This window comes from Symsagittifera roscoffensis, chromosome 6 (genome assembly GCF_963678635.1).
Source record: "Symsagittifera roscoffensis chromosome 6, txSymRosc1.1, whole genome shotgun sequence".
In the NCBI taxonomy this organism is placed as follows: Eukaryota; Metazoa; Xenacoelomorpha; order Acoela; family Convolutidae; genus Symsagittifera; species Symsagittifera roscoffensis.
In genome coordinates this window covers 1,173,240-1,195,855 of record NC_087067.1, presented here as the reverse complement: position 1 = coordinate 1,195,855, position 22,616 = coordinate 1,173,240, and the positions used below count along the sequence as shown (strand labels likewise).

The 22,616-nt window shown below is 36.4% G+C and overlaps 3 protein-coding genes across 8 annotated transcripts in view; 1 reads left to right on the top strand and 2 right to left on the bottom strand.

The window, feature by feature from the left end:
• Nucleotides 1-18,061, bottom strand: part of LOC134848890 (soma ferritin-like) — a 237,886-nt gene extending 219,825 nt beyond the window's left edge. Inside the window, exon 1 of the mRNA XM_063866417.1 lies at nucleotides 17,959-18,061. The gene's annotated coding sequence lies outside the window, so the exon portion shown is untranslated. The remainder of the gene's footprint in view (nucleotides 1-17,958) is intronic.
• Nucleotides 1-22,616, bottom strand: part of LOC134848877 (uncharacterized) — a 572,430-nt gene that overhangs the window by 456,623 nt on the left and 93,191 nt on the right. The gene's annotated exons all lie outside the window — the stretch shown is intronic.
• Nucleotides 792-21,824, top strand: LOC134848888 (uncharacterized). Of its 6 annotated transcripts, none has more exons than XM_063866412.1 (2): nucleotides 792-1,787; nucleotides 19,290-21,824. In XM_063866412.1, the coding sequence occupies exon 2, from the start codon at nucleotides 19,332-19,334 to the stop codon at nucleotides 21,312-21,314; it is 1,983 nt and encodes a 660-aa protein (XP_063722482.1). In that variant the 5' UTR covers nucleotides 792-1,787; nucleotides 19,290-19,331; the 3' UTR covers nucleotides 21,315-21,824. The 6 variants fall into 6 exon arrangements, with proteins under 6 accessions (XP_063722482.1, XP_063722483.1, XP_063722484.1 ...); XM_063866413.1 differs by lacking the exon at nucleotides 792-1,787 and adding an exon at nucleotides 1,829-2,314; XM_063866414.1 differs by lacking the exon at nucleotides 792-1,787 and adding an exon at nucleotides 11,245-11,455.

Below are 22,616 nucleotides of genomic sequence, written 5' to 3'. Positions count from 1 at the left end.
TGTACAAAAATCACAAAAAAACTATTTTTTGCAGAAATTTTTTGAGTTTTGAAAAAATATGTTCGAAAGTTTTTGATTCCGGAATAGAGCAAACAAACGTCAAAAACTACTTTACTCTAGTAAAACTAAGTTTTCACGGCTTATGCTAGCTCACCTTATTCGCTCAAATTAATACCAAAATCAGATTTTTTAAATGGGCTTTTCTTTTAAAAAATTCTAAATATCGTTCGAATCACGACTGAAAGGGTTTTAATATGATATATCACTCGACACGTTCCGATGATTGTTTGTGGTACCTAATTTTTCTATTAAAACACAAAAGAAAAATTTAAAATACCAATTAATGGTTGGGCCAATTATGATATGAAGTTCAATTCATACGATAAAACTGGTTCTATGCAAAAGCTATAAAATACGATTATACGCTTACAATATGCAGATTAAAATTTTAAACGTTTTTTTTTGAAAAACGCAAACTGCAACTGCGTATCTGTAACTCTGTTTCAAAATTTAATAAGGTCCTTCGAATCACGTCTGAAACGGCTTTCAAATGATATATCACTCGATATGTTCCGGTAATTAATTGTGGTGCCTGATTTTGTGTGGAAAACAAAAAAGGAAAAAATTAAAACACACCCGATTACAAAGTTCTTCTCTATTGTCATTGGTTGAAACAATTAGGATATGCAGTTAGATTCATAAGATAATACGTTTTCCATGCAAAAGCTATAATAAATGATTATAAGCTTTCCGATAAGCAGATAGTAATTTTTATCGTTTTTTTTTCCATTTTCATTCAATATACTGGTTCAAGTTCTTGGATTTCGCCTAGGTTTAGAATCTGCAACTCCGTATCTGTAAAAGCAAATGCTTTTTGGCGTTCTATATCGTTTAGCTAATTTTATTTTAATTGAAGTTTTCCTACTAACAATTGCCGGAGATTGTTCTTGTTGAATTGAAGCGATTTTTTGGGTTTATGTAAGATAATCTGATTGTTTTAGTTTAATCAGCTTAAGTCCCGTTCTTATAATGCTTCGCATCTGTGTTAACTTCACTATGGCTCCCTTTCCTTTCGAACTCCTTGGGTGCTGTACAATTTTCAGTGTGGTTTGTTGCCGGAAGAGTAAGATTTTGCAGCCATTCAAAATGAGCCAAGCAATAAATTTCGCAGTTAGTTCGAGATCTCATATCGGTTTAGTTTTGATGGTTACTGGCCAACAAACCTTTTATTTTTCGCAGTCAGATTGTCGTTCCAAACTGATGCCATCTTGACAGACGTTGTGTGGGATTTATTTGACGCTTTCCTCCATTCTGTCACCATTTCCAGCAGCGGAGTTCTTTCTCGACCTAATTTCGGCTGGGCTGTTCTAACTTGGTCAGTTGAACAGTATTAACTCGGTTGGTTGGTCAATTCCGTCGGCAAATATTAGCATTGCCATTGTGTCACAGCTTAAACCCAACCAATAAGCCTGCTCGCTCTTTATATGTCATTACCCGCATTCAGTACGCGTTGAACGTACTTATGGTTGGCACAAAATCGGATGTCGGATGTAAAGTTTATCGAGTTGATAGTTAGCCACCGAATAGTTTGTTCTAAGAGCAGCTAGCTAAAACTAACACTAACCTTCGCCTTAAACTCGATTTCTGTGCGCCATTTTGCCCATATTGTTTGACTCACATTCATTTGTCGTGACCCTCTCTTTCTTGATGCATAAACCAATAGACCAGTTGGCCTGTTAGTGATATCAAACAAAAGCAGCGGAAAACTTCTCGACTTGTAGTTTAAGGTTAGTCTTTTGCTCAATAAATTAACTCAACTTCCTTCACAAAAGATATCTCAAATTTGCCCTCTATCAGCTAAGTCAAAACATAAAAGCTTCCTTTCTTTTGTACCATTTTAGCGCGGAAATAGCGCGGCTCAACTTTAAAAGAGGGAAAGCTTGAAAAACACTACGCTTTGATTTGAAAGCACTCCATCCTTTATATCGTTACTTGTAATTTATTGTTTTACGATTCCGTCGATACTATTTTTACTCGGATAAACAAACTTTTCTTTTTATAGGAAACCGAGACAATGTCTGGGCTGTGAATTATCCCTGACTTTTGTTTTATCGGGTTTTGTTCAGTTTTTTATAGTTTCCTATTTGCTGGGCTTAAAATTTCTCAAATTAGGACCCTAACTATTTCTTTATTTTGCCCGAGTGGCATCGAAAAGAATCCCGGAATACACGATTTGTTCACGTTTTCGAAACTAAACGACTTCTATATTTCTCGAATAAATCAATAGCGACTACAAAGTTTTGGATATTGTAAGGTAAGATTCTTTTTAAAGTTATTTCGGCAGATAAAAAACTATACTTAGTTGTTCTACGTTTTATAAGTCGACTGTACAATGCTGATAGTGCAACACTTGGGTTTTTCTCCTTTCGAGATTTTCTGCCGATTATGAAGCCTAGATTCAGCAGCGTTCGCAGGGTAGGGGGTGAAGAGGTTGAAACATTTTTCAACAATTTAGTTGAGGTTTTGGCTGTAAAATAGTACCTAAAGAGAGACCCGTCGGAAAAAATTGGCAACCGGAATTGAGGGCAGTGGGTTAAATATAAGATCGTTAAGTTTCCTTAAAAGAGCGTTTTCTCTTAAAATAAGAAACCATAGTGTTTGGGAGCCATGGAGATACTGTTGGATGGCGAATAGGGGAAGATGGGTAAGAGGTTATGTTAGGGGAAGGAAACAGGAAAAGGAAGAGGAAATACGTTAGGAAAGGGGTTGCGTCAACGGCGGGCGGACGGGCGGTGTGTATCATTCGAACATAATTGGGCTTTTGCTGATTCGAACCAGGTAACTTTCAGCTGATTTTGTGGCTGTGGATTATACATAGTGTCTAAGTACGAAGTAGTAAATAGCATTGTAATTGAAGGCTGGGCTGAGATGAGATGCTAATGATATTGGAATATTGATTGCACTTCCTCGAGGAAAGAAGGAAGCGCGGAGATGTGATACGATAGGGGCAAAAAAGGAGGGGAGGGGAGGGGAGTGGAAACCCGGAAGGAAGGTAGGGGAAGGAAAAGGGAGGGGAGGGGCTATTGAATACGTATAATGTATGCGGTGACGCACAAGGAAAAGGAAATGGCAGCGGATGGGTGAAATAATCCGAAATGGCGGCTGCTGTGAAATTAGACGACACACGATATAACTTCGAAATTAAATTAGCTCACTGCTTTATAATCTTCAGGTTTTTCTCTTTTTCGAAGCTGCTGAGATTTGCTAGATTTTGATGACATTAAGTTTACGATTTTAGTCTTATTTTTTAAATCGTCTAATTAAGAATCCCGTAACAATGTTGAATTACCGGCTCACATCAACATTAACTGTTTTACTGCAGAAAAGCTAGAAAATGATCAGTATGACTAATAATCGTAATTTTTTTTTTCAAATTTGGTGAGCAATTTTTTCTTCCCTGGAGTATTTTGAAACATCAGTTTAAACTTAAAAAAAATCCTTTCATGAAAATCTTGATTTTTCCTACTTAAGTCAGTAAATATGTAGAAATTTAAGCCTAACCAAATTTTGATAGTTTCCTGATGAGTAAACAATTCCAGGGTTCAACATTTGATTTATATTTGCTGGCTGCAAATTTTTTGAAGCGTTTTACAAGCCTGGTTAAGATAAGAAAAAATATTGGTGAACATTTTATTTTTTTTCTGCAGGTGGTAGTATACTTTTAGGTAGAAGTTGTATCATACCTAATTTTGTAAGCACTGAGGCTGAGCATTAATTGGGGCAGGGGTGTTTTTCTGAGAGCACAGAACGGGAGCTCAGGGCTCAGTAGTCAACGAAAGGGGAAAGGGAAAAGGAAATTTAAACAGGAAGTAGATTTATCACATCCGCCCCACCGATTCAGCCACTGATGTTGATTTGGCCCAGCCTTGCATATAACCACACAAGTAGATCGTATACTAGCTAACTAAACGCTATATTACTGACACTATTCTAGAGGCCTGTAACTTTTGAAGTGCAATAAATCCGCCAGTGGATGAAGTCTAACTTAGTAGTAGTTATCACTTTTTATTACGAATACTTGTCAGTTTTGTAGCAATATCTCCTGCATCTTTCTTCATCACCGGAAATAGTTAGTCGAAATTTGATAGACGTCACAATTTTTCTCTTTATTGCTCAATTTGTACCACGAACAATCTTCCCATGCCCTCAAAAAATTGATTTAGGGGAGATTGTTCTCTTGGTTATTTGTCCACTATTTGTCTTTTGTTTGTTCGGGGGGGGGGGGGGGGGGAGTTAATTCACTTGGTCAATGTGCGAGGTGTGTGTGGTGGGGGGAAGGAAGGGGGTAGATTGCAAGTTTTAATGGTAGAGATACAAAGTGAAGCAAGCATTTTTAGCTAGATAATTTCAATACTTGCAACAGTTGTATTTTTAAATCTCTTGTACCGCTGTAAGTATAATTTTTTTGCCAAAAAACTGACTTAGTCAATAAATTAAAGATAGGGCAGCATTAAACCAAAAAACAAAGCAAGAAAATTTAAATAATTGCTTCCATTTCGAAAGGTCGTATTTCGGCGATAAAAAATATAGCTACAGTATTGCAAGAGATCCATCAAATATCAAAAGTGTTTCAGATATAGAAGTTATTCCAACTAAAATTTTAAAAAGATCTTCACAATGCTTAACATTTCACCCTCTCTATTTTGGCGAAACTTTGAGAAGTTCAATTTTTGTTTTTGGAATAATAATGGGTTGAAAATTCTCTGCAATTAGTACGTCAAATAGTTCATTTGTTCAAGCGTGTGTTTATTAGTTGCCAAATTTTTAAACTTGGGTAAGTGGCTTGGCATTTCCCCTGTCCCTCTCATTAAGCATCGATTGCATTTCGGATATGCGAGTGGCTGATGGTATTGCGGGCTGATAATTTAGCTTGTGTTTATTAGTTGCCAAATTTTTAAACTTGGGTAAGTGGCTTGGCATTTCCCCTGTCCCTCTCATTAAGCATCGATTGCATTTCGGATATGCGAGTGGCTGATGGTATTGCGGGCTGATGATTTAGCTTGTGTTTATTAGTTGCCAAATTTTTAAACTTGGGTAAGTGGCTTGGCATTTCCCCTGTCCCTCTCATTAAGCATCGATTGCATTTCGGATATGCGAGTGGCTGATGGTATTGCGGGCTGATGATTTAGCTTGTGTTTATTAGTTGCCAAATTTTTAAACTTGGGTAAGTGGCTTGGCATTTCCCCTGTCCCTCTCATTAAGCATCGATTGCATTTCGGATATGCGAGTGGCTGATGGTATTGCGGGCTGATGATTTAGCTTGTGTTTATTAGTTGCCAATTTTTTAAACTTGGGTAAGTGGCTTGGCATTTCCCCTGTCCCTCTCATTAAGCATCGATTGCATTTCGGATATGCGAGTGGCTGATGGTATTGCGGGCTGATAATTTAGCTTGTGTTTATTAGTTGCCAAATTTTTAAACTTGGGTAAGTGGCTTGGCATTTCCCCTGTCCCTCTCATTAAGCATCGATTGCATTTCGGATATGCGAGTGGCTGATGGTATTGCGGGCTGATGATTTAGCTTGTGTTTATTAGTTGCCAAATTTTTAAACTTGGGTAAGTGGCTTGGCATTTCCCCTGTCCCTCTCATTAAGCATCGATTGCATTTCGGATATGCGAGTGGCTGATGGTATTGCGGGCTGATGATTTAGCTTGTGTTTATTAGTTGCCAAATTTTTAAACTTGGGTAAGTGGCTTGGCATTTCCCCTGTCCCTCTCATTAAGCATCGATTGCATTTCGGATATGCGAGTGGCTGATGGTATTGCGGGCTGATGATTTAGCTTGTGTTTATTAGTTGCCAAATTTTTAAACTTGGGTAAGTGGCTTGGCATTTCCCCTGTCCCTCTCATTAAGCATCGATTGCATTTCGGATATGCGAGTGGCTGATGGTATTGCGGGCTGATGATTTAGCTTGTGTTTATTAGTTGCCAAATTTTTAAACTTGGGTAAGTGGCTTGGCATTTCCCCTGTCCCTCTCATTAAGCATCGATTGCATTTCGGATATGCGAGTGGCTGATGGTATTGCGGGCTGATGATTTAGCTTGTGTTTATTAGTTGCCAATTTTTTAAACTTGGGTAAGTGGCTTGGCATTTCCCCTGTCCCTCTCATTAAGCATCGATTGCATTTCGGATATGCGAGTGGCTGATGGTATTGCGGGCTGATGATTTAGCTTGTGTTTATTAGTTGCCAAATTTTTAAACTTGGGTAAGTGGCTTGGCATTTCTTCTGTCCCTCTCATTAAGCATCGATTGCATTTCGGATATGCGAGTGGCTGATGGTATTGCGGGCTGATGATTTAGCTTGTGTTTATTAGTTGCCAAATTTTTAAACTTGGGTAAGTGGCTTGGCATTTCCCCTGTCCCTCTCATTAAGCATCGATTGCATTTCGGATATGCGAGTGGCTGATGGTATTGCGGGCTGATGATTTAGCTTGTGTTTATTAGTTGCCAAATTTTTAAACTTGGGTAAGTGGCTTGGCATTTCCCCTGTCCCTCTCATTAAGCATCGATTGCATTTCGGATATGCGAGTGGCTGATGGTATTGCGGGCTGATGATTTAGCTTGTGTTTATTAGTTGCCAAATTTTTAAACTTGGGTAAGTGGCTTGGCATTTCCCCTGTCCCTCTCATTAAGCATCGATTGCATTTCGGATATGCGAGTGGCTGATGGTATTGCGGGCTGATAATTTAGCTTGTGTTTATTAGTTGCCAAATTTTTAAACTTGGGTAAGTGGCTTGGCATTTCCCCTGTCCCTCTCATTAAGCATCGATTGCATTTCGGATATGCGAGTGGCTGATGGTATTGCGGGCTGATGATTTAGCTTGTGTTTATTAGTTGCCAAATTTTTAAACTTGGGTAAGTGGCTTGGCATTTCCCCTGTCCCTCTCATTAAGCATCGATTGCATTTCGGATATGCGAGTGGCTGATGGTATTGCGGGCTGATGATTTAGCTTGTGTTTATTAGTTGCCAAATTTTTAAACTTGGGTAAGTGGCTTGGCATTTCCCCTGTCCCTCTCATTAAGCATCGATTGCATTTCGGATATGCGAGTGGCTGATGGTATTGCGGGCTGATGATTTAGCTTGTGTTTATTAGTTGCCAAATTTTTAAACTTGGGTAAGTGGCTTGGCATTTCCCCTGTCCCTCTCATTAAGCATCGATTGCATTTCGGATATGCGAGTGGCTGATGGTATTGCGGGCTGATGATTTAGCTTGTGTTTATTAGTTGCCAATTTTTTAAACTTGGGTAAGTGGCTTGGCATTTCCCCTGTCCCTCTCATTAAGCATCGATTGCATTTCGGATATGCGAGTGGCTGATGGTATTGCGGGCTGATGATTTAGCTTGTGTTTATTAGTTGCCAAATTTTTAAACTTGGGTAAGTGGCTTGGCATTTCTTCTGTCCCTCTCATTAAGCATCGATTGCATTTCGGATATGCGAGTGGCTGATGGTATTGCGGGCTGATAATTTAGCTTGTGTTTATTAGTTGCCAAATTTTTAAACTTGGGTAAGTGGCTTGGCATTTCTTCTGTCCCTCTCATTAAGCATCGATTGCATTTCGGATATGCGAGTGGCTGATGGTATTGCGGGCTGATGATTTAGCTTGTGTTTTTTAAACTAAAAAAGTGTATATAAACTAAAAAAAGTGTAATGAGCTTCACCCAAGAATTACGCTCATTTACCCTTTTGAATGTGTAAGTTGTCACCTTTGCAATAAGCAATATTATTGCAATCCGGTACTCGACTTTTCTCAATAAAGTTGTTCACATGACTCATCTCCTCGGCTCATTCATCTACTGCATTTTTCTGTTACAAAATATTTATTTTGAGCATGGTAGCATTTAGAATCCTGCTTAATCGAAATTTGCTTTTCATGTTGCTTGTTATTTTTCCAAATCGATTTGCTAAAGTTTCGTTTTTTTTTGCAATTTTTTTTTGTCTTTTTTTCGACTTAATAGGTTTCGACTTTTTTTTTGATTTCATATTGTCATAGTGGCATCTTATTGAGTCGTTTGGTGACCGAAAAAAGGTTTTTATGTGCGTGTTCATGTTTTGAGAAGGGGAACTAAAAAAAGTTTTTCTTAAATTGTTTCGGCATGAAGGGTGTATACTCAGGTATTTTTCGGTTTTTTTACCGCTTGTATATAATTTCAAATTCAAGCACCCATCTGGAGTAGCTGCTTCAGACTGCAAAGGCTTGTGGTTTGAAGATTCTTGGACCTATTTTGCGCAACCATCGTCCGTCTGCTTATTTTTGTCAGCTTAGCTCCCGTTAAGATTATTGTCTATCTGCGTATTTATCGTCCTTTTCAAGTTCATTTTTAGCAGTACGTAAACTTTGTTCTCCTATAAGTTCTAGAAAAGGCGCAAAAATAGCTTTTCAATATTGATCTTAAAGTCGGAATCAGTTTTGTCAATTTTATTGAATTAAAAGATTCTTCACAACTTTAGGTCATTAATTTTGTTTCTTGTTTCTGCTTTTTTCTCGTTTTAACAGCTAAAGTGCAAGTTAAGGAGAAACAACAAGCTCAACTTTTACTCTCGAAAAAAATGGGTTTTAAATTAAATAATTTCAAGCTGAATAAAAAAAATAAACCTCGATCTAGGTATCTCAAATTGAATAAGTTTGATGAAAAAGTGTCAATGAAAAAAGTTTTGAAATTCAAAAAAAGGTACTTTTTCTGTTACCCTCAGTTCATGAGTTCTTCTGCTTCGTCTATCAAATCAGGTTTCACTCAGCAAAATCTGTTTTGTTTATTGCGGGCGCGTAGCGACTTACATGCGTGCCGCTTAGCAAGCGCAATTATAATAGTTACTCACTTTGATGCGGGACGCATAATTTTGAGTTTTGTGTGTGAATGTGAGAGAACAATCTCAATTCTAGTTGCGTTAGCCGCCGCATGGTATGCGGCATGCATGCAAGTTGGCCGGTCCCCATTAGTTGTATTATGCAAACAGAAATCTCATCAAATGTTTGTTTTTTTAATATGTCGGTTTTCATAATGGACGAAGTTTTTTCAGGCATGATGGCCCTTCGTGACCAAATGAGTAAAGAGTTTTTGAAGCTCAATTTTTTGTTTGACTTTTTTGATCGAAGGACTGGGTAGATGCTATTTGAATTGAATAAAAATATTGTGGGCTTTTTGGGTAGTCTTTTTTACACTTGTGAAAGGATGTGTCTTGTAACCGGGAACTAGACTTTTTTATCGTAAACAACTTTTCTTACATCTGAAGTTGAAATTGAAGTTACTTTATTAGTGAACCTTAGCAAATACAAGACTGCTTCCCACTTGTACTAGACAGCAAGCTGTCACAAATTTAAGTAGAACTTAGTGTTAATTGATATACGTTTAATTGTCATAGGATTAGTTGGAGTAAGGTAAATTATCTTGCCACCCTAAATATGCAGACCTTGTTGTGTCGTCTTATTTCAATATTTGTTCAAATAATCAAACGTAGTTTAGATTCTTATATAGGTAGTGATGATTTTTTTTGTTCAAGAAAAATCTTGAAATTTGTTCATGCTCAAGTTTACTCTTTACCTGTTTGATTTTCAATTTTTTTGCTAGTTCAGTTCATTTCTTTTGATGAAAGGAAGGCAAAGTCCATTATCGAACAGCGAAAGTGTAACCTTTTGATCCAGTTTTCTCAAGTCGATTTTTTTAAAAAAAATTGGCAATCATTAATTGTTCTAGAAATTCTTCGAAATCGAAAAATGAGATTTTTCAAAAGACAATTCAGTGTTTAATTTTTCTGTTTACTTAACGTTCATTCGCTTTTTTCCAACTGTCTGTTGGTTTTGTTTAGTTTTTGAAGCCTTGGCTCCTTCCCGCATTAATAGATTACATAAAAAAGTTTTTAGTTTTTTTTGTGGGTAAAGTCGTTTTTTATTTAACTGTTTTTTTTTTTTACAAAAAAAATTGTAAATTGATGCTTGATACTTTTTTGTAGTCTTTGCTTTAATACCTCAATAATAAAGCAACACTAAAATTGATTCAGTATTCCCAAAACAATCCTGCCAATTTGAACTTCATCGATTGTCTCTAGTAAGTGCTTCAAAAATGTTCTATAATATTGGTTTTAGAGGCCTCAAATTAGAAAAAATATCAAGTATATGAATAAAAATTAACCAATCTAATTGACAAAAATTTCTTTTCAACCATCTAATTGACAAAAGCTGTTAAGGAAACGTCAAACTCATTTATTTTTTTTGTTCGATCTTTTTTCTTTTTAATTAGTTTTTTTTGGACCATTCCATGCAAACGATGGGTTTCTTGATATATGTCTCTTTACAAATGATCAATTTTTTTGGTTAAGCCGGTCAGGAGGAGTAGAATATCAATCGAATCTAGAAGAGCCTTCTTTCTAAGTTATCGGATCATAGTTTGAGATTTTTTGCAAAAATAATTGTTTGCTACGAAAATAGCAGTTAAAGTTCCAAAATACTCTTGCTTGCAGTCAATAATACAACAAAAATTACTCAATAAACGACTTTATTTTCTTTTCTTTTTTCGGACGTGGCTGAGTGACTGAAACTTTTTTTACTGTACCATATAATGCATCAAAATGACATTTTAAACATCAAAGTGACATCAGTCTGTGTCAGAACGTTTTTTAAAATCGAAATCACAACTGAAACGCTTCAACATTAGAAATCCAGCGACTTTGTACGATATAAGGATTTGGTTACATGATTTCGGGTGAAGGAAAAACATTCGGCGCACAATTGCTCCACGAATTTGCTATGAAAGTTCGGCACATTAACGCTAAACATAAGTGCAAATGTAATCGGAACATTAAGGCGTCGCCTTTACACGGGCAGTCGTATACGCACTACAATTGTTTAACTTCTCAAACTTTGTTCGTTTTTTATAAAAACATGGTCTCCAATCATTCTTCCTGTAATTTATAAAATCTTCATGTAAAATAGAAACCCCTTCCTAAATCTTTTTCCGCTCTGTTTGATGCAATTGGAGTAGTGAATTGTCTTTCCGTGGTTGTCATGGTAACTCAGTGTCCCCATTTTGTTGCCTATCTCTCTCCCTCTCTGTTTTTTGCTTTCCTTTTCTTTGGGTCTCCCATCCGCCTCTGCTTCCGCCCTGACATCCTTTTCCTGTTCCTGTTTTAATCTCACCACTCCCTATCTGCCTTCCTATTCTCATTTTTTTTTTACTTTTCTCTCAATTTCTCTCTCTCTCTCAACATTTCTTTCTTCGTTAGTTCACGTCTTGCTTCCCAATTGAGATCAATATCTGTCGTTTCTTTCAGCTACTTCTATTAATGCCGATTAATTCTATCGGAGTCGATTGAAAAAAGTGAATCAAGTTTAATAATGTTGAAGAATAAACTCGTTTTTGAATTACGTTATGTTAGAAATGGCTCAAAAGTCAGGAAATAGGTGAGATCTTATCATCTTTTTGGATAATGTATTCGCGCATTGACATGATTCGTGATCACTTGAAACAAAATTTGACCTGTTAGTGTAAGTTCAACCGGCAATACAGAATGCTAAGTTCGATTTGCGCTAGTTTTTGGGCACATAATTTACCCAATCTTTTCGAGGTTCAGCAACAGATAATTCGTAACAAGGTATTGGCAAGTAGCAACCGATTGCTCCGCTGCGCTTATATTCGCCACAACAGGTTTGCGGGTGAATGAGTTTTTACCGCTAAACTTTAATTGCTACTAGTCGCCAGTTGCCAATAGTCTCTTGATCGAATTGCCGCTTCACGAATTTTGATGTTCAAGTTTTTCTAAGTATACTGACTCTTTGCCTCCTTTATTTTTTTCTTTTGTTCTTAATTGGGCATTTGTTCATCTGCTGTTTATCTTGTTTGTCTTTTTTCAGCCCTTTTTGCCAGCTGAGTTCCTTTTTTAGTTCCCATTTTTGCCCCCGGTCAATTCTCGCACCTACTTTTTTGTTAGAGTATTCCTTAACTTCCAAAGAGCAACAGCGCCATCTATGTTAGAAAATAAATTAAGCAGACAAGTGAGAATGCAGATAGGACCAAAAACTGACACACGTTGCTGTAGCAATAGAAAAAGAGTATTCGTATTACTGAAAACAAAAGCCACAAAAATGATACTTCCTGGAAAAGTGGTAACTTACTGAATACGAAATGAGTTCTCGATTGTTTAAAAGTACAATGGATAAATAAAACGAGTAAATTAATTGTCTTTGCAAAAAGACTAGTAAGACTTTTCTTTTATTGTCAGACGATAGTATTTTTTAGCTGCTAATGCAAGAAACAAAAAACTTTTCGTCTTTTTTGCAGCACAAACGATCACCGAAAAGGCTTTAATTAGATGTCTCACTTGTCTTTTTTTGACAAGCATTCTCGGGCTCCATTTATAATTCTAGTTTAACACCCGAATTCCAATTTTCATCCCAGAACAAAAATTATAAATGAATAGATTTCATAAAGGGCGATGCGTTTTAAGTCATGATTCAACAGCGTTTAAACTTTTTTGACTGGCTTTCTTAAAAAATGAAGAAAAAATTAATCTTGAAAATCCGTTTCTCCGAAAACTATTAGAACTCTATTCTAGATCAGAAGAAGGCTATCATTATTCAGTTGTGTTTCTTATATTAAGACTGAGGACAAGTTTTTTGATCGTCGAACTTCCAAGAAATTTATACAGTTACTGCGTTTGGAGCAGCGAAAGCTGCTTGGGAAGCAAAGCATTTCTGGTATCAATATTATTTGTGTGAAGAATAATATCGTATTTTTAAAGCTATTTGTTCTTCAAAATAAATAATCTGTGTAGACTGACTGGTGATGAAATAACTTTTAAAATGATGCATCACAACGATCGAGTCTAATGTCCCTTACAGAGTAGTGAGTTAGGTAATTCAGTGTCAATGAACGAAGTGAAGACACTTATTTAGGCCGTGTTGTTTTTTTATTTTCATTTTTTCCGAAAAAAATGGTTTTTCGCGGTTTGACTTCTAATTATTTTTTTAAAGTTAAATTCAAACTCATTTTTTTGTTTCGTTGTTTTTTTTATTTCAGAATCTTTTTTCTTGGTTTCCTTGTTCATTGAGAATTTTGTCATTTTCTTTTGGTTAGTAAGTTGTCAGTGATTTTTTTTTCGTTTTTTTCTTTGTTTTACCCAAAGTATTTTGTACCAGGCGAGCTTAGTGTATTAATATGAATCTACTGTTTATTTACGCTTGCGATTTTCCCGTATATAACGTTGTTCACAGAATGGTCAAAACTAGAAATGGTAAGCTTAGGTTCAGTTCATAATGAATTCATGTTTTTGCGTATCCAGCACACTTGGTCTGGAGGTAACGAATACGCCTAGGACGGCAAAGATCCTCGGCTAGAATTTGACAGGAATTGTTTTTTTTTCAAACGGGAAATATTTCATTTCAAAAAAAAATGTCGGCTGATCATCTGTCTGCTTATGTTTTTGTCCTCTTTTTTTTCTGCTTGATAGGTTTCGGCCTATATTATATTGGCCTAATGGCCTCATATTGTGTCTCAAACTTGTGTGCGTGTGTGTGTGTGCGTGTGTGTGTGTGCGTGCGTGTGTGTGTGTGCGTGCTTGTGTGTATGTTTTAAGAGTGAGGGGGACTTAATATTTTTTTGTCGAGATTTCCTTGAATTTTTTTTTTGGCATTTTTGCTCTTTTTAATTTTCTTTTTTCAGGTTTATAGGTATCGGCCTATTTTATATCGTCTTAGTGGCCTCATTTTGTTTGATTTGATGAGCAAATAAACTTCTGCTTATGTGTGTTTAGAGAGTAAAAGCGACTTCTATAATGTGTGTAAGTCTTACGTCTCGTTGAATTTTTTTTCGACTTTAAGGGGTTCTGTGCATGGTTTTTTTGGTTTAGAGGGTTTCTGCTAAGATATTCTTGGCTTTGTAATCGCTTGGTAATTTTTCTTCCGATGCTATTTTCACCTTCTGTTGTCTTGGAATATTTTTGTTTCAATTTTGGCCGTATTCATTTTGATAGATCTAGTTTTCGGTTTCTTTCTGACTTTCGGCTTTCTTGTTTTGCATCGCAAGTGGTGCGAAGTGCACCTTTGCCTCTGTGTCCAACTTTACTCTCAAAAAAGAGCTCATTTGTGGCGCTCTTGCAATAATCAGTGTCTGTAGCAGTGAAAATTTCCTATCATTTGCTCTCTGCTTCATTGGTGGCCTGTAATTTGCAGTTAGTCAAGCATCAGTGACTGAGAGCGAACAACGTTAGATTCTTAGGCTACCTGTCTGAGGTTCAGTGCCGTACTTAGCACTAATTTTATTTATGTTTGGTGGTATTTTTTCTGATATGCTTTGGGAATTTTTTCGCTTTTATAGCTGCATCATTGGTGGCTAGTGTTCGTCAATTTTTAATGGCTCGTGGCGCTGGATCATGCAATTGAGAATCCAAATATCGCGGTCCTAGGTTCGAATCCGATACATAGCAGAAGTTATACTAATTCGAGGCTTATTTCTACCTATTCTTATTTGAACTTTTAGAGCTCTTTTTTGTCGTTTATATTTATTTCTCAAATATTTTTTTTTTGCAAAATCAGTTGTGATTAGAACCTACTTAGTCACAGAAAAAAAAACGTTTTTTTTTGCATTTTAGCGACGCCCAAATTGGTTCAGCGGCTGAATGATTAAGATAATAAGCGATATTAATATCTTGCTTGCAATTGGGTTAGCGCTGTGTAAACTTTCGATTGGTTGATAGTCTCAATTCTGAAAAAGTCGAATTTCTAAATCGTCGAGTAACTTGGAAAGCGTAGGTTTACTTGTTCATAAATTTCAATCTTCAGACTCTAGGTCATATTTTCAAGAGAAAACGCCGAGCACTTTCAGTCTGAATTTTAAGAAAGAGCATCTTTACCAAGTCTGTTTGTATGGGATTGGTACGTTTTTGGCACGCGTTAGACGAAAGACTTTTATAGGCGATGAACATTATGACTAATTGAGAATCCTTTGTCACCCACCCACTTTCTAATTACTCTTGCGATTAGCAGGGTGTTGCAATCGGGTACAATGCCTTTTCCCGCAAATATCTTCGTTCGCAGGATGATTCAAATTGGTGATCACCTCTTCTTTTTTCCCGTAAATAAGTTTGTTCAAAGAATGACTCATATTGATGGTCATTTCCATTTTTGCAATTTTGCAAACTAACAGGATAATTTTTAGTGTGTCTGCATTTCAAATACCGATTCTATTCGTAGTTTGTTTTTTATGTTGGCTTTAAAAACTCAGATTTCAGCATATCAGTTTTTTTGTTCGTTTTTTTTCTCTTATTCTTTTATTCAGTTTGAAGATTTCAGCTTATTTGATTTCGGATCAGTGGCCTCATTTTGACTCATTTGATGAGAAATCGAAGGTTGTTTCCTTAATGCTTTGTGGGGAGACTTGAAAACTTTTTTTTGAATTTTCAAATTTTTTTCGGCTCGAAGTGTGCCTGCTCCGGTGTTGTCGGCTTTGTTACCGCTTCTCAAGTTTCATTTCAACAATCAACTAACATTCAATAGTTTTACTTGGCCTGTTTTTCTTTGAAGAAGTTTTAATGAACACAAAATCGAGACAAAAATACGAAAATTTCCGTAGATCATTTTTTCGACATTTTTCAAAAAAAAATCGATTTTTAAGCGTAATCAACATAGTGAGTACGCTTATTTATGTCTTGGCGATTTTATTCTGTTTTTCAGGAAAATGTTTTAAATTTTGATCACGCCCAATTTTGATTTTTCGTCGTTTGACTTTTGGTTTCTTTATAAGTTCACTCCATTTCCTTTGTAAAAGGAAGGCAAACTCCACTATCGAACAGCAAAAATGTAAAGGTCACGAAAACGTCGACTTTTTATTTTGTCAATGGATTTTAATTATCAGATTAAGCAGCCTAGTGATACAGTTTTCTTAATTTGGGTTAATTTTTATCAAAAAAGGATAAAACAGAAATTGTTTGAGATTCAAGCAGCTGTGAGGCATATATTTTTTCTTCAAAATTCTCAAGTCGAAGTTTTTTCAAAAAACAAGTCAGTTTTTTTTGTTTTATTGCGTTCATTACTTTTTTCCTCTTGTCATTTGGCATTATCAAAAAAGGGTAAAACATAAATTGTTCGAGAAATTCAAATAGCTTTGAGGGCATATATTTTTTCTTCAAATTTCGCAAGTTGAAGTTTTTTCAAAAAACAAGTCAGTTTTTTTTCTGTTTTTGTTCCGAATTTCGATACGAAAGTAACGGAATATTTGTGCTCGGGGTGGGTTTTTTTTTCTTCAGACAAATTTCGACTTTTTAACTAGCCATTTTTGACGGAATTTTTTTTATATCATTAAACAGGTATTGTTGTCCTGAGCTTAAATTTGAAAAGATATTTCACACCTGTGATCATTTTTCGTAAAGTTATGAGGGTTTAAAGATCGCCATTTTGGCCATTTTGACCAATTTGGGACAATTAACGCGCGATATAATTCGCGCTATTAACGCGTAAGCGGAGATTTAATCCGTCTTATAAATCGTTCCAAATTGGTTGAACGAAGCTTATTTGCCATAATTGATGTGTTACAAGGAACGAAAACTATCTTTTTGTACCTTTATATGGCGTGTGGGGGGATGATTTTCATTAAAAATTTCAAATTTTAGAAAAAAAATTTTTCATTTTATTTTATTTCATATAATGTTTTTATGTTATTACTGCTGATCCATAAACCTTCAAAAGCAGTCGGAACATTCAGGGCTTCGCCCTGATACGAGCAGTCTTGTTTACGTTTATTACTCTTTTCCTACTGTAATTTGGCTATGTTTTGTCTGCAGATTTTGTCTCAATTTCTGTTGGTTAGTTTGACATGCTACATTTTTGTTGTGTCGCTTCGCTTCTCCTCTGTGTTCCACATATGTAAGAAGAGCATGCACCGGAAAATTGCGTTTTTGTGAAAAATTTCGAAACATTTCTCCAATATTTGTCTGCTTTTTGGATAGTGAGGATTGTATCAGATCTTGTAGGGCTTCAGAATGCTTGGAAAATTGAAATTTGTGAGCTAGAAAAAAGTCGACAAACTTTTCTCGAAGGACCAAACCGTGTGAAGAAAAACTAATCTTGCCGCCAACTTGAGCGCTTGTTTAGACTAGAAGTGAGAATGAAATGATAGAAAGAAATCACGTTTTGATCATGAAATTGGTTGCTTTTTTAAAAAGCACGCACTGGATGATAGAAGGGGAGGGTTGGTTGATACACTAATAGTATCCTATATTTGGATAGGATAGCAGGATCAGGAGTAAGAAGACGTACGCCTATCATTGCACAGGCAATAAAAACAATAAAATACAGTTTGTTTTATTCAAAATTACCGCAGCGGAAGGAAACACATGCTGCGAAGCAACTTCCTCTCTCGCATTTTGGCTCATTTTCAATTTTTCTTTTTTCTCTTCCTTCCCCTATTTATAATTCATTTCTCTGCCGTTGTCCAGTAATGCGTTTCTTCGTCGCAATCCGTACACTAACAACGTCAGATCAAGAGCTGCAATTTGGCTTAAGCGGATGGTTTTTTAACCAACGGTGAATAATTTTTAATTACTCTCAATATTTATGACGAATTACAATTAAATACTTTCAATAACGACATTAATTTTAACAATGCTTTTCTAAACTTCTCAAAAACAAAAACTGCGAATTTTTTTAGTGCAAAAAAGCTACTAAAGGGATTAACATATAAAACCCAAGTGTTCAAATTAGAAGTTTCAACTTGTTTAGTCTAGTCGGCAAATGTCAGTTTGTTTTGGTTAAAAATTGAGATTTTAAAACAGCAAATATTGAAAATTATCTCGCTTTGCTTTCTTTTGTTGTCTTATTGTTACAGTTTTAACTGGTCTCTGCCACCGGAACTGACATTTATAATACCCCCCACTTCATAAAAATACAAAAATTAGAGTTCATACTCAACTCACCCCTTCCCTCTCGGTCGTTCGTTCGTTTATTTCCTGTTGTCCCATTTGTTCACGTGTCTTTCCATTCTCATCTCTTCCCTATTTCTCATTTCCTGTTCTTCCTTTTTTGCCGCCGCCGCTCATTTTTCACCACAACAACAACACGTGTTGAACCGATTTTAATTTTTTGGTCCAATTCCGAATTCCGCCTAAATTCTCTAATATTTTCTTACTTTCTCCATTTTTGTGCGTCGCGATTTAGTTAATTTTAACTTAAATGTATGTTATCCTTGCATTGTTATATCCTTTAAGCCAACTTGGATTTTATACTTTTTTTAATTCTTTCAAATGAAAAAAAAATCAACTTCCTACTGCAGATAATTCAGCGCTTCCGCTTTGCCTCAAAGTGATAGCTAAGTCAAAAGACTTATATACCTCAAAACTCAGCCGCCTCAGTTGAATTTCTAATCCTGGCGTAGCAAAAATTGAAAAAATGGAAATCAGTAATTTCCTGTTTTCGAATGAGGTTCGAAAAGAAAAGAAAATTTAGCGTATATTTGCTTATTTGGCTGAACTAAAACTTATTTCCCCTTGCTCAGATTTCCCTAATTCGAAAGTGTTTAGACTCACTTCGCTCTTATTCTTATTTTCTTCTAAATTTGGATATCTTAATGTGATGTGTGGCTTTGTCCATGTTTTTTCACTTTGCGGGAATAACAGCGGAAAGGCACAAAAAAAACGGATGCGATGATTTTTAATCGCGACACATTCAGTGTTGCTGCATTTGGTTTGGTTGGAGTCCACTGAGAGTTCGTTTCCTTAATTTGTGCCATTTACTTCCTTAGTTTCTATTTCTATCTCTCTCACTTAGCCGTAAGTTATAATCAGCGTCGTTCAGCATTGCCCCGAACAAAATTTATCAATAATTTGTTATCTTTCGTTTTAGTATTTATACCAGGTAACTGATCATTAGATCCTTAAATATATAGGTGTTTAAAGTTGACTTGCGGTTTTTATTTAAGAGAAAATTTAAGAAGGCAGTAATTAATTTTTTCTTCATTTTTATAACGCTTCGAACAGTTTTCAGAAGAATTATGTAGAATTAAACAGTACTTATTTATATGGTGGCGATTTATTTAATGGATAATTTGACTAAAAAAACTATGTCTGAATTTGCTGTAGATAATATTTAGCTTGAACCCTGTTTATTTTACCTGGCATAAAAATCCCATGTAACATAATTCAAAAGTTTTAACCCTTGTTATTCGTTAAATATTTTATATTTATTTTTCAAACATTAAATATTTATTTAAACATTTAATTTCAAACTTATTCTTTAAGGTTTGTTTCAGGTGCCAAAAATTGTGGGATAATTCTTGGAATAGCGACTTCAAATGAGTGAGTCAATTGCAGACAGCTGTATGGTGGCTGTACCCGAGTGCCCAGCACCACCTCCTCCCTGCGCGACAAATAATAACCCTACCCCTCTTACACGATCGGACGTGAAGCAGGAAATTTCAGAACACTACGAGAACATCTGGAAAGGCGTGGAAAATGCGCATAATCTCAAAACAAAAGTTACAGAAGCTAATTTTAACGAGAATCAAAACCAAGTTGAGTCTCAGTGTCCTACATCTAATGGACAAGTTTTCGTGACGACAAGACACGCCCAAAATATTCCTAATTTTCTAGCCCAGATTAACAACAACTTTGCAGAACTGACTCCGAAAAGTCAAAAGGTTGTAGCAGGTCACCCCACAAGTAGCGCTCACAATGGTACTCTAAAAACAACAAACGTGATAGGAAGAAATTACCCAAGCAGTTTAGTTGAACTACAAAAAAGTAGTCTCCATTCGAACAACAACGTAACCAAATTACCCCCGGCTATGCCAAATATCTCGAATCACGAGTTTATATCAGTAATCAAAAGCTTAGCTGAGAAGCACTTGAAACAAACGACGACGCAATCGAATGATAGCGCCACTTTTCCTGTTGCAAATGTACAATCGAGTCAGTTTTCACGACCTGTGAGCTTGAACGGAACCCCCGCAAACAGTGAAAACAGTAATGACTGCAATAGAACATCTCCAAACGAAGACTTTTCAGTTGTTTCTTCCGCTAACATGAATGGTGGACCCCACATTCAGTTGTGGCAGTTTCTTCTGGAACTCTTGGGCGATCCTTCCAAGGCGCATATCATAAGCTGGATTAACAGTACCGGTGAGTTCAAGCTCCACAACTCGGAGGAAGTGGCAAGGCTGTGGGGTATGAGAAAAAACAAAACAGGCATGAATTATGATAAACTCAGTCGAGCTTTGAGGTATTACTATCACAAAGGACTCATCAAAAAAGTGCTGGGGCAGAAGTTTGTGTATAAATTTATTGCGGTTCCATCGTCGGAAACGAACCAAACGAACAGTACGCTGTCTCCGGTATCCGAACCCACGTCCCCGTCCCCAGCTCAGGTATCGCCGACTCCTGACGAGTGCAGCTCGCCAATGAACCTCCAGTGCCAGAAATCGATGGCTAAAGATAAACCAAACATTCCGGAAAGACTAAATTCCTTGCCAGGTGCAAAACGTCCTCTTTTTCCGATGGCACCAAAAGACGAGCCTTTGGATCTATCAACAGATAATGCGACTTCAAAAGAGAGCGATATCGGATCATCCAATTCGATGTGTGATAGTTCACCGAGCGAAGTATCTCCGCCAAAGAAAGCCTTCTTCCAAACTGCAAATCCAGTTTCCAATAATTCAATGGGATCCAACCAATCACCTTGTCTGTCAAATAGTAATTTCACCAATGATTCATTAAATCCGAGGTCGACTAGTTCTATGCAAGTTACAGCAGAAGCTGCGATGACCTCCCAAATCGTGAGCGCGATGGCAGAAGCTGCATCGAACTTTGTGGCATCTACGAGTGCAGGCCCGACGCTCGCGATTCCAGCTGCAGCTGCTTCGTCACTCTACCCTTGGTTTGCTGCTGCGGCGGCAACGTCCAGGGATCCAGCGATAGGATCGAACGCGATTTGCAGTCCTTTGGGGTTCCCAGGATTCCCGTTGTTCTATGCGACGCCTATCGCTATGGCTCCACACGGCGGGGTAACAAACGGAACCACTCTTGGAAATAGTTGCTGCCATCAACACCAAACGGTTGAAGGTGCCGAAAAAGTCATGAGAAGTATGTCGACTCAAACTGAACCACTTCGTCTTCTGACTCCTACAGTCTCTGGAAAATGTTGCGAGTGTGAGTGCAGGTGCAATAGGCAACAAGAAAACACTGATATCATAAAAGAACACAATAAAGTTTCATCTTCATCGCTAATAAATACAGAAGTTGAAGATGATTTAGCAGAAGCAGTTATTGACATAAACTGAAGTTTATTTAAACTCCGAGTCTCTCAAATCTTTTGAAACTTTGTAAATGATATTCTCTCGATGATCAGGAACGATAATTTTAGCACTGCAGAATTGTTCCAAAAATAGCAATTTGGTGCCCACAACAGCACAAAACAAAAAATTTGCGCTACAGTTTTTTTAAAAACTGAAATCCAAAAAACAATAATGACGTAATTCAAATCTATTTTTCTGTTTTGAACTAGTTGACCTCGGATGTCAAAACAGTCTTGTGTGTATTATTGTATTGTTATTTTGGCATTTGCTCGATGAACTTGAAAACATTGGCTTAAGTATTAAAAAAGTAGTTTTAAGCGTTATAACTAGAGTTGAAAATGAAGAAAACGTGCCAAAATTGGTTCCTGATATTAACAGTGCTATTTATATTCTCTTTTAAATTATTGCTTCTGCCGCGCAGCACTAGTGCGATCTTGATTGTAGTCTATTTGACATATCCTCTGTACTTTCAAAAATTAGACATTTTTGTCATAGATGAATACTAATTAGTGTTGAAATTATTATTTTTTTGTTCCGACCATTGAAAATGGGGAGGAACTTTGTATTCGGGTTTGTTTTAGTTTTTTCTTCTTTTTGTCTACCACGCAAAATTAGCTACCACAAATAATCATCGGACAGGGTTGAGTGATATATCATATTAAAGCCCTTTCAGTCGTGATTCAAACCGCTTTAAAAAATTTCTAAAATTTTTTATCTGTGTCGAGAAAAACCGGTTCGAAATTTTTGATTTTTCGTCTGATTTCGAGCGAGTGAGCAGGCTCACTTTAGCTTATTTATGCTTAATTTAAGCCTTGAAAATTTAGTTTACTCTAATGAGATTAGTTTTTGGAGTTTTTAGCCTAATCTAAGGAATCAAAAAATTTGGGGAAAAATTTGGAAAACTATTAAAAAAATTTTTAATAATTTTTGAAGTTTTATTTTGTTTTTCTTGTTATTTGTCTGCAAAAATTGTTTTCCATTTTGCCTATTTTACATGACTGACGAAAATGCCTAAGGTCTACTTTTGCGCTCAGATTCTTTTAGCACGCCAAGCCGAAAAAAACGACACTAATTGGAAAAATAATTTGGTTGTAATTTTTTAGACTGGTCGGAACTTGCTCAGTAACTAGTTATCCTTGTTAAAATTTCTAATTCGTGTTGTTCAAACGGAGATATTCGGAGACTTTTTATTCAAACTAAAACTTTTAATCAAAAATACGCCAGGAATTTCAGCATCGATCTGCTCCATTTCATCTCAGAGTTTTTCTCTTCAAAATGTGTTTAGCT

Excerpts from the sequence above, each read along its gene's own strand:
- LOC134848888 (XM_063866412.1), top strand. The coding sequence starts at position 19,332 with ATGAGTGAGTCAATTGCAGACAGCTGTATGGTGGCTGTACCCGAGTGC.